This window comes from Panthera uncia, chromosome A2 (genome assembly GCF_023721935.1).
Source record: "Panthera uncia isolate 11264 chromosome A2, Puncia_PCG_1.0, whole genome shotgun sequence".
Classification (NCBI taxonomy): domain Eukaryota; kingdom Metazoa; phylum Chordata; class Mammalia; order Carnivora; family Felidae; genus Panthera; species Panthera uncia.
In genome coordinates this window covers 157,365,042-157,377,043 of record NC_064816.1, presented here as the reverse complement: position 1 = coordinate 157,377,043, position 12,002 = coordinate 157,365,042, and the positions used below count along the sequence as shown (strand labels likewise).

At 45.6% G+C, this 12,002-nt stretch overlaps 1 protein-coding gene across 1 annotated transcript in view; it reads left to right on the top strand.

Moving 5' to 3' along the window:
* The window catches only part of RHEB (Ras homolog, mTORC1 binding), a 44,301-nt gene that overhangs the window by 18,899 nt on the left and 13,400 nt on the right, over positions 1–12,002 (top strand). The window contains exons 2-3 of the mRNA XM_049642145.1: positions 3,517–3,588; positions 10,406–10,473. Coding sequence (XP_049498102.1) covers positions 3,517–3,588; positions 10,406–10,473 — 140 coding nt within the window. The remainder of the gene's footprint in view (positions 1–3,516; positions 3,589–10,405; positions 10,474–12,002) is intronic.

Here is a 12,002-nt window from a genome sequence, read left to right as displayed (position 1 = left end):
CCTCCTGCCTCTGCTAATGGATGGTTCCCTTCTCCCAGGACCAAGCAGATGCAGAAAGCCAGTTGGCTCCCTAAAGACCGGGGTTTTAAATTCGGGTGTCCCAGTTACTCGCCAAGACGAGAGTTGGCTGTGTCAACCCGCACTGTGATTTGCGTTGGACTCCACTGTCTGCCTTTCGCCGGAATGATTATCCGTGTTTTCAAGTTCAGTGTTAATTTAGCCTTTCGTGTAATTCACGCCCTTCGTGACATATGTGAGAAACTCCTCTTTGGACGCGCGCCAGTAATTGTATTTTTGAAACGTGGGCCGCTCGTTTATGTAATACTCCGTCGTTGCACTTAATCTCATGCTGTCTTGTTAAGCGTGTGTCTTCTTGAATTTCTTAAGTTTCCTGGGATAACTTCCGAGGCTCTGCTCTCTGCCCCTTCACCCCTGCAAGTGAGGCCCTTGAAGCTTGCCTGGCACCACTCTGAGCTGTGTTTCCGTGTTTCCTGCCTCTCGGAGGGGCTCCCCATGGGTGTCATGGGCAACCCCTTTCTTCCACTGTTCTTAACCCGGTTCTACTTGGGAAAAGGTGTAAAAATCCTCTGAAGCCCTTGTAACTCTTGCCCATTTGTCTTTAAGAAAAATTACATTGTGCTTCCTTCCTTCTTTCCATTTACAAGCCAAAACCCTCCCTTAGCCTACCTAGGGGTGTCAGAGTGCCCACCGGAGGGCCCAGAAGTCCCCTTAGAAGCCCTAAAGAAGTTTCTTTCTCTCTTTCCTTTCCAATTAAATTTCTTTTGCTTGAAGCAATAGCATTCAGTATAAATAAGAATTTTCCTACTCCTTTAAATTTTTTCAGTTTGGCTGACTTAGTAGACGTTTTTTTCTCTTGCTGTTTCCTTACATAAAATAGGTTTGCTGTTAACTTAAATGCTCTTTTGAACACAGTCCCTTTGAGACGTGTGGGCTCCTGGATGACCCCGTATTCCACATAGCACAGGCAGGCTCATGGTTGGATACCAAAATAAATACTAGATAATAATACGTGTTTCTTAATTCCTGTTGAACTGTCTTTCCTTGCCTTGGGCATAAAATTGAGATCTTTTATAACATCCAGAATGCGTGAGAGTGCCCTTTGGACACGTAAGTGTTAATCTCATTCGTTCGTTCCAAAACCTGAGCGTCTGCTGTACCCCTCAGTCACCATACTGGTCTCCGGAGGCTGATGAGCGAAGACAGTGTCCGATAACGTCAAGCACTACGGAGAAAAACCAGGATGGCTGTGATAGAGTGACCCTTAGGGAGTGGGTGCCACCTTAGATGGGGTGGTCTTAGCGGAGGCGTCTCTGAAGAAGGGCCATTGAGCTCCCAAAGTAATGACAAAAGTGAGTCGTGTGCAGAGAATTCTAGAACAGAGGGACAGAGGGGGATGTGCCAAATGGGCCTGGGAGGGTCTGGGGAGGGGCAGCAGAGAGGTTGGGGGGGGGGGTAGGCGGAGCAGGGCCTGGCCTGGTTGGGATTTGGGAACTTACTCTTTTTTTAATTTTTAATGTTTACTTTATTCTTGACAGAGGGAGAGCTAGGAAGCAAGCAGGGGAGGGGCAGAGAGAGAGATGGGGACAGAAGATCCGAAGCGGGCTCTGTGCTGACAGCAGAGAACCTAGTGCAGGGCTCGAACTCATGAACTGTGAGATCATGACCTGAGCCAAAGTCAGCCGCTTAACCGACTGCTGAGCCACCCAGGTGCCCCAGGAAATTTATTCTAATTGAAATGAGGATTTAAAGCAGGGAGGTAACTTTTAATTGTCAAAAGCTCTTGTAGGCTGCTTCTGTAGAGAATGATTTCGGGTTTTAATAATTCTAGAAACACTTTGAATTGTGTGTTTAACTGCCCGTGAGGAGCAAAATAATCCTGCCAACTTGGGGGTTTTCTAGTTGTCTCCCCGCAGCTCTCACTTGTAAACCAGTTTATTAATTCATTAATTTCTAAGTATGGGGGGGGGTTGCTGCCTGTGTTATGAAAACGTGCCAACCGAAACCCCCCAGAAGCAGAAGGCTCCTGGTGCAAACCTCTCTCCCTGAAGGTCTTTTGAGATGAAAGTCCGGTGAGATGCAGCGAACATGTAGAGGGTGTGTGTAAAGTTAATAGGGAGCGCCTGGCTGGCTCAATCTGAAGAGCATGCTATTCTTGACCTCGGGGTTGTAGGTTCAAGTCCCACACTGGGTGTAGAGATTAGTTAAAAAATTAAATCTTACCCAAAAAACACTAGTGCTCTGGGAGACGTACGAGAGAAGAAAGTGTTTGGGGTGAAATTTGGGTGGGGGGGACCACCTACGTCATTTCCTGGACTGTTCTCACACTATCTTTACAGAGTGCCCCGTTCTGAAGTCCAGCAGGTGAAATTTTAGGCATCAAATAGTTGAGAACTTAAGCCTCCGGCTCTTGATTGGTTAGCACATAGGCTCAATTATGAGAAAGTGATTTTATGATAAAGTCCAGAACATTTCTTCATTATTTTGTGTGTGCCAGACATCACTAGGCTTTTGAGACTGAATGGTTCAGGCAGGATTTCTGGCTTCCAGGAGTTTTTTAAAGACTTCTTTTACATGTTCTCACATTACCCTCTTTAAAAGCTGTACCTGGAGGGGTGCCTGGGTGGTTCAGTCAGTTGAGTGTCCGACTTCGGCTCAGGTCATGATCTCACAGTCTGTGAGTTCAAGCCCCGCGTCAGGCTCTGTGCTGACGGCTCAGGACCTGGAATGTGCTTCAGATTCTGTGTCTCCCTCTCTCACTGTCCCTCCCCCACTCATGCTCTGTCTCTCTCTCTCTCTCTCTCTCTCTCTATCAAAATAAATAAACGTTAAAAAAAAATTTGGGTCACCTGGGTGGCTCCGTCGGTTAAGTGTCCGACTTCAGCTCGGGTCATGATCTCATGGTCTGTGAGTTCGAGCCCCGCGTCGGGCTCTGTGCTGACAGCTCAGAACCTGGAGCCTGCTTCGGATTCTATGTCTCCCTCTCTCTCTCTGACCCTCCCCCGTTCATGCTCTGTCTCTGTCTCAAAAATAAATAAAACGTTAAAAAGAAAAAATTAAAAGCTGTACCTGGTAACATTTCTAACAGCCACATAGGAAAGAGCCCAAAGAAACAAATCCTGTCTTAATAATTTCTGTATTAAAATTAATACCCACATTTCAGGGACACCAGAGGAAATTAGCTTAGTTTAGACCTTATTGCAGAGTTTACCTTTAACAGAATATGTGAAATGTTTGCTGGTCAGTAATATTTGTTAACGTCACAAAAGTGTTTTAATTCATAATAGCTTAATTGGTTAAATTCCTCTCCTAGAAAGCAGATTCTTGAAATTTTATTTCCTTTTTGAAATTGCCCAAAGGCTTATTTAAAGGAAGGTGTTCTGATCCCAGTACTTTCCGTTTCTTCATCTTGTTAGAGTGGGTTTTTTTTGTAAAATAGTAGATTTTTTTTTTACCTTAATATGCAAATACATACTGAGCTTTTGCTCTCTTTTATAGGGAAATCCTCATTGACGATTCAGTTTGTTGAAGGCCAATTTGTTGACTCCTACGACCCAACCATAGAAAACAGTAAGTATTGTTTTCAAGGGTTTATAAACTGAGAAGCCTGCATTCTACATACAAACAGCCATTGTGTACTTCTGGAGGCTTTGATTGCAGGGGTTATTGGGGTAAACCTATAGATTTCCAACGGGGGTCCAGAAAAGCTTCCAAAAGTTTGACCCGCTTCACACTGAATGGATTTTTACTCAGTATCCAGATCCCTCCATCGAGAAATTGTTTTCAGTTCCATAGGAATCCAGTCCTACAGTGAACCTCCTGTCCCAGACTCTGCTTCAGGAAAACAAGAAGAGAGAGCACACAATCTCCGCACCCTCCCCCCCCTTCTTCTCAACAGTAGCCCTTTTTAAGGATTCCAAGCTTGAAAAGGAAGGATGAAAACACTCTAGTTCCTTTGTACCTTACTCTTACACGGAATCACCAGCCCTCCCGGCCCCCTCCCCCGCAGCCCCCCAACCCCTTCCAGTCCTGAACACTTGAAAGTCAAGGCTGTGGAGTAGTGAGCGATTCTGGGATGGAGAGAGCAGTTGCAGCATGAAAACAAAGTTGGTTCTAAAGCCTGTTGGCATTTCCGGCCACACGCAGAGAAAAGCCCCAAAGACCGGGACCAACCACAACCTTCATTTACCTTGTCCGGTTTCAATCCATGGTTTCAGAATCTTCTTGAAGGATTCTAGGACCATGAGAGAGGTCTTGATTCTAGAGTCATGGAGGAAAATCTAAAGCACTTCATGCAGAGAAGCTGATTTATTGGAAGCTGCTCTTGTTTCGGGCGATCTTAAAACCCTAAGTAGGCCCTAGAACTAGTCTTCTGAGATTCTTGGCACCTGGGCTTACCCAGGATTTGTCACCAGGAACACACACATTTAAACATGGGATTCATCAAACCCTGATGGACACATTAGACATGAAGCCGACTTAACAGTCAGGTTCGTGAACTAGATTCATAGATCTCATCTGCCCGGCGCTCGAGAGAGAGATTTCCAAAGAGGCTTACGACAGGGGGGTTGACAGACTATGGCTTGTAGGCCAGAAAGACCCACTGCCTTTTTGTACAGCCCATGAGCAAAGAATGGTTTTTACTTTTTTTTTTTTTTTGGTTTTTACACATTTTTTAATCATTAAAAAAGGTTTAAGAGAAGAATATTTGGGGCATGTGAAAGTTACGTGAAATTCAGACTTTAGCGTCCATAAAGTTTTATCGGAACCCAGCCATATTCATTCATTTACGTAGTGTCTGTGGCTGCTTTTGTTCTACAGTAGCATCTGGCCCTTTACAGGAAGAGTTTGCCCACCTCTGACTTAAAACATGCAGCTGTCCCTCATGTCCCAGTATGCTGGTAGCGGGGAAGGAAACCTGTTGGGGAACTGACCCTGGGAAGACCCGGGTTTGAAAGTAACTAAGCTCGGCCGGTGTCCAGAAAGGAAGAGTCCTGACTACGGACACATCCTGTGCTGATCTGTTCGGCCGTGACTTACAGAACAGTGCGCCAGTGTGAGGAGCAGATGAACTTGAATCCTAGGTGGACACGGGCGCCCGGGCGGCTCAGTCGGTGGGGCGTCCGACTTCGGCTCGGGTCGTGATCTCGCCGTTCGTGAGTTCGAGCCCCGCATCGGGCTCTGTGCCGATGGCTCAGAGCCTGGAGCCTGCTTTGGATCCTGTGCCTCCCTCTCTCTCTGCCCCTGCCCTGCTTGTGCGCTCTCTCTGGCTCTCAAAAATGAATAAACGTAAAACAAATTTGAATGCTAGGTGGACAAGTCTGGTTATCTCTCCATTGGAATAAGAACACAAGCAAATCGTGGTCTTGGTCTTAACATTTGCTGTACATAACAACTTAGAGAGTTGTGTGTCCTTAAGATAAGGCTCATTTGGGCATTTTATTCACAGAATAATACAGTACAGTTTTCTTGGTTAGGCCTGCCTATAAAGGTGGTTCTTATTTTTGAGTGTTTATGTGTCATTTATAACTAAGGTGGAAAGAAAGTCATGGTGTTGTGTACAGATATATTTTCTTTAGATGTAAGTAAAAGATCCAGTGAACGTCCAGCTTCCTTACTTTGATATCATCTCAGAAATTGAATGACCCAACCTGAAGTCTGTCAACATCTTTAATCGTATTTTTAATGTTTCCTACTACTTAGTGTTCAGTAAAAAAGACTTTTATTTTTTCATGTCAAAAATGAATTCAGAATATTTATTAAAGTCTTTAGGCAGGAGCGAAAATGAGTGTCAGGGTATATGAATCGCTTAAAAGTTCATGAGTTGTATGCAGACATCAGCTTCTGTTTACCCTGCTTCTGACCAACCCAGGAAGAAACCCTTTCTCCACTGTTTCCTGTGCTGTTTGGTCAGAAACGTTGTTCAGTAGGGGCTCCTGGGTGGCTCAGTTGGTTGAGCATCCCAACTTCGGCTCAGGTCATGATCTAATGGTTTGTGGGTTTGAGCCCCAAGTCGGGCTCTGTGCTCACAGCTCAGAGCCTAGAACCTTCTTCGGATTCTGTCTCTCTCTCTCTCTCTGCCCCTCCCCTGCTCCCATTCTGTCTGTCTCTCTCTCTCTCTCTCTCTTTCTCAAAAATAAATAAACATTAACAATAAAATAAAATAAACATTGTTCAGTGATGACAGGGAATTAGAAATGGAACAGGTTATCATAAACCTGTTGCTAACGAATGGATGGTTTTAAGGTTTGAAAAAAAAAAAAAAACCAGTACTTTGTAAATATGGAAAGAATCCGGTAATCATTTTGCACTTCAGAACATAGAACAGGTGGTTCATAGCAAACATTCAGTGGTGACGCATCTCTGAGACATTACCACAAAAGCAAAACTTCTGAGACTGTGTCATCTCCTTTTAAAATGGAATATAGGAGGGGGCGCCTGGGTGGCTCAGTCGGTTAGGTGTCCCGACTTCGGCCCAGGTCATGATTTCAAGCCCTGCATCGGGCTCTGTGCTGACGGCTCCGAGCCTGGAGCCTGCTTCAGGTTCTGTGTCTCCCTCTCTCTCTGCCCCTCCCCAGCTTACGCTCTGTCTTTCTCTCTCAAAAATAAACATTAAAAAAAATTTTTTTTTTTAATAAAAGAAAATGGAATGTAGGGGAATAACATTAATAAAACCCTGTATTTTTCTAGCTTGGGGATGTTTTTATGCCAAAAATACTACCTACGCAAATGTGTAGATTGTCCACCATGTTAATCTAACAACTCAATACAAACTAAATTGCTCTGGTGAAATTTAACCAGTAGGGGTAGTTGGTCAATTAGAGGAGGAAAAATAGTAGTGATTTACAGCTTCTGCCATTTCCAGGTAGTACTGTTGACGCGTTAATAAAGCTGAGAAAACGGGACCGTTCTAATTAGGAGTTTTGCAGCATTATCAAGCATCGCATGGTGGGTAGCCTTCTCAGTGGGATACGAATTAGGAGATTGTGATACACTTCAGGAACACAGATCTTATTTGGCGCATTCCAGATCTTAGAAATCTGTCCCTCATCAATAGGCTCTACGAATACGTCACTGTTAGTCTGCTTAGGGCAGTTTCAGGATTTTCGTTGGGGGAAGTGGGTTAATTTCTCTAGTGATTGTAAAAGAGAGGGGGACGGAGAGAGGGCTGGAGGAAAGCGATACCAGGAGAAAGCCAGCTTTCCACTGCTCTGCAGGATCGGACATGGAGTGCGTAGAAGAATTGGTTCCTGGTTTATGGAGCTGACAGATCTCTTGTTACACTTCCTTTTTTTCTATAGTAATAAGAAGAGGCAGTTTTCCATGACAGATGGAAAGGCCTCGATTTCATTTTACTGCTCTGTGTAGGAGGATTTACATCCTTTTTATGTGCAAGGATATACTAACACATTGATCAATAGCTTCATTTCCTTTATCTTCTGTACAATTACGTGTCGTCCCGTTTGACTCTTCCCTCGTGGCCAGTATTTCTCCCGTCTCCTTGGCTGAATCTTGATCTTCCTGACCTGGCAGTATCGGGGGGCCCTGGGCTCCATATCGGGGGGCCCTGGGCTCCAAAGTCCAGCTAGGGCTTTCGCAGTACTTGATCGCCAGCGATCTTCCCTTCTTCCCAGAAGTTTGCTTGTTTCCCAAAACCCCCAGTCGCACCCTCTCCCCCAGACTCAGGGCTTTTCTGTTCAGCTGCCCTCGCTTCCCCTTGGGTGTAGTCTTCTTCATTTGCTGCCTCCCCCATCTGTAGCGCTCCTTCCCCGGGCTTTCCCGAAGTGGCAAATGGCAATTCATGCATCTCGTGGCTCAAGCCAAAAACTCTGGAGTCCTCCCACCTCTCCATTTTCTCACACCCTGCCTCCAGCCAGAAATCCTTTTGGCTCAGGGCGCTTGGTTGGCTCAGTCGGTTGAGCATCCGACTTCGGCTCAGGTCATGATCTCTTGGTTCCTGAGTTTGAACCACACATCGGGCTCTGTGCCGACAGCTCGGAGCCTGGAGCCTGCTTTGGATTCTGTGTGTCTCTCTCTCTGTCTCTCCCCGCTTGTGCTCGTGCGCTCTCGTGCTCTCCCCGCTTGTGCTCGCGCACTCTTTCTCTCTCTCTCTCAAAAGTAAACATTTAAGGGGCGCCTGGGTGGCGCAGTCGGTTAAGCGTCCGACTTCAGCCAGGTCACGATCTCGCGGTCCGTGAGTTCGAGCCCCGCGTCAGGCTCTGGGCTGGCGGCTCAGAGCCTGGAGCCTGTTTCAGATTCTGTGTCTCCCTCTCTCTCTGACCCTCCCCCGTTCATGCTCTGTCTCTCTCTGTCCCAAAAATAAATAAAAAACGTTGAAAAAAAATTAAAAAAAAAAAAAAAGTAAACATTAAAAAAAAAATTTTTTTTTTCATCCTTTTGGCTCTCCCTTTGAATTCCACCATGGCTCTCTGGTCCCAGACCACCATCGTTGTCTTCAGATCCCGAGTCTACGTAAGCACTATATTATGGACCCCCACCAATGTCCTTGGTCCATTCTTGTCCATTTCTCTTATTCACAGCATAGCCAGAGCGATCTCTTTAAAATATATATCAGACCAAGTTACTCCCCTGCCTCAGAACCCTTGGTTTCCCAGCACATTTAGAATGAAACTCTGAAGTCCTTACCATCTCCTAAAAGGTCCTCTGCCTCCTCCCCAACCTGGTTACCTCCCCAGCACTCTCTCTGCTTCTGCGCTGATCTTGCTTCTTCTCGCTGGGCTTTGGCACTTGCTGTTTGACCTCCCGATGCTCTTCTCCCAAAGACGGTGCCTGACGGTGTCTCCCTTCCTTCCCCCGGGGCTGTAAGCACGCTGAGGTCAGCTGCAGTATTTCGAGCTCCCGGAACAGTGCTCCTGGCGTTCATAGGTACTCAAGAAGGAGCTCTTGCGAGAATGAGTGATGTTTTGTTTAGTAGTGTTGACATAATAATTATGTCATACTTCATAACCACAGTTACTTAAATCTAATTGAAGGTTACTTGTTTTACTGCTCATCACGGTTCCTTACATAAATTTCATCGTCTTGAATGCACTTTTTGATCTTCCCCGACTAAGGTGTCAGTGGCAGGTTTTCACACAGGAGCATCATGACTGCCCCCTGGCTGATAGTGATCAAAAGCACAGTCGAGGCCAGGTGCACCCCACATTCAGAGAAGTTCCAGTGCGGAAGAAAAATGCAATAAAATTGATGAAACACATTATGTTGTGTACTCCCTATCTTGAAATAATGTGGATTCGGTTTTCATCTGGTGAAATTATTCTCTAAAGTGGTAGTCTCCATTAAGGCACGCAAATGAAGGGGGAAAAAATGTGGCAACTGGTGTGGGTGGCCTGGTCTGTGGTCTTTCCTCCCGATTCTAGCACCACTGCTGGCCGTAGGGGAGTGCTCCCGTGGAACTCCTCCTCCAGAGAAGATCTCTTCTCTGTCCCCCTTGTCACCTCTAAGTTTCCTCTCATAATTTTCATATGTCTGCTGTGCTTTCCCTTTTGGCTGTGGGATAAAGTGGACAACAGCGGGTCCTCTCCCAGCTGTGCAAGGGACCGATTCTGTGGCCTGGTTCTGGTCCAGTCGAGTGGCCAGCCAGGAGATCCAACGACGCGTCTTAAGTGAAGATGGCCGGGACCATGGACGCAAAAGAAATAAGTTCCGTTCTGCTGTCAGGGTTCCAGATGGTTACTCTTCAATATTCTCTTACTATTAATAGTTCTTTTCCTCTTTTGTCTACATTTGTTTGAAGTCTGTCTCCTCAGGATTCTGAATGGACTTTTCCGGAAGTTATGAGTCTGGTGTTTCCCCCCCCCCTTGGTAGGGAAGAGAGATTGTCACAAATTGCTCAGATGCTTAAGCTAAGTGGGAATGATGGCTTTCATGCAGAACACCTGTTCCATTGCTGTTTTATGTCGATGAAATTGATAATTTTTTTTATGTACTGGACGTTCTTAACACTTCAGTTAATATTAGCTGTTTGTGCTCTGACACCAGACTTCTAAATTAATGAAAGGTTTTGTGCTTTGGGTCCATTCTAGACCTCACACTTTATGTAATATATTTCTCTTTTTCACAGAGGAAGCTGTAAGCCACGGAGCACTCAAATGACTTTTACAGCATATGAATTGTTGCCTAATTTCAGTTTCATGGAACAAGGTTCAAGGTGTACCGAAGCTGGATTTTCATCCATCAGCTTGTGTCTATTAAATAATGGAAGAGGGAAGAATCTGTAAACTCAGATCTGTTCCATTTTGTTTTGTGGGATCTTTTTATGAAACGATTAGGGACTGACTCTTCTTAATCGGTGGTCAGTGTTCAAGCTTTAACTGATCTAAAGTCAATTCTTTTTACTAATATTTAATTCCCTTTTTCCCTGTAGCTTTCACAAAATTGATCACAGTAAATGGACAAGAATATCATCTTCAGCTTGTTGACACAGCTGGACAAGTAAGTCTGGTGTCTCAGAGTCCCCTTCCGCTGTCCTCTGTCTAGCGGTCCTGGCCCTGCTGTTGATACTTAAATGCAACAGTGATGCCAGGAAAACCCCTCCTGATTTATGTGTGCCTGAATATTAACAGGCTGTCTTCTAAGACATTTGTGGCAGTTTTTCCGAATCATTAGCTTGTTGTTCTACTCTAGAATTGTGTTAAATGCACTCATAGCATCAGGAAGGTTTGTATATATCATAGGATAGTGTATTTCTGTTTTTTAAACTTGCATTTTATGTCAGAATCCTATTAGTGCTTTTCCTCCCTTTCTACATTAAGGAGAAAAAAAGTAGGGGCGCCTGGGTGGCTCAGTCGGTTGAGTGTCCGATTTTGGCTCAGGTCATGATCTCGCGGTCTGTGGGTTCGAGCCCCGCGTTGGGCTCTGTGCTGACAGCTCGGAGCCTGGAGCCTGCTTCGGATTCTGTGTCTCCCTCTCTCTCTGCCCCTCCCCTGCTCACACTGTCACTCTCTCAAAAATAAATAAAAACATACAACAATTTTTTTAAAAAAACAAGAGTTAAGTCTTTTCCTGGGGAAAGGGATGAGAAAGGTATAGGGCAGAAATGAGGGGACTTATAGATGGATTACATGATCACGAGCTTAAGGAGCGTTGATTTGATTTGCTAGGCAGTAAGTAATTGCCAAAGATTAAACAACCCAAAAAAAAAAAAAAGGTCTTCACGGGTTAATGTAGCAGGGATTTGGCGGAGGATGGCCAGGGGAATTGACTAGAAGCAGCGGGTGAAAAGAAGTTCAGAGAACTTGAAGAGTACAAAGAAACTCCTAACCCTGGCGGCTGAACTTCACCCATTCCCATGGCACCTGGTCCAGCTTTTACTAGAAGCCGTTCTGTTGGGCCAGATCTATTACAGTTGCTGGAGTGGGAGCTTCAAGAGGCTGGGATGTCGTCCGAGTCCCGCCGTGTTTCTTACAATCGACAGAGGATCAGACTAGCAGGAAAGTGCGTGTGGCGTAACCTGATCCGCCATGTTAAATGGAGGCTTTTTTTCTGGAACCTGGGAAGATTGAGATAGACTTAGAATGATGTGACCCGTCATGTGAGTTTGGAATGAACCCCCTCCCCACCCTTAAGTTCCGAAATGAACATGGAAGCGGAGTGTAGCCCCCTAGTGAAGCAAGAAAATAGCTATATTGAGTGGTTTGAGCACCAAAGGAACCCTGGAGTTTCAATTCTGGAAGCTTCAAGGAAAATCAAATGTGCACGTCCCAGGGGTATGCCACGTGACTCCCTCATTCGCCCCGCAGGCCACTGGGTAATCGGCATAATGGGCTTTCGTCCTCAGATCTCATGACGGCTGTCTTAGAGCAGAGCCGTCCTGGACTTTGACTCTGCAGGGTACCTGTCCAGTGACCGAAGGGGAGTCTGGTGCGTAAAGCAGAAGAGGAACAGAGTCTCCATAGGGGAGTCGTGACCTAGAGGACAAAGCTTCTCTTAGAAGTCACTGTAGAAGAGCCTCTGGGGTCCGA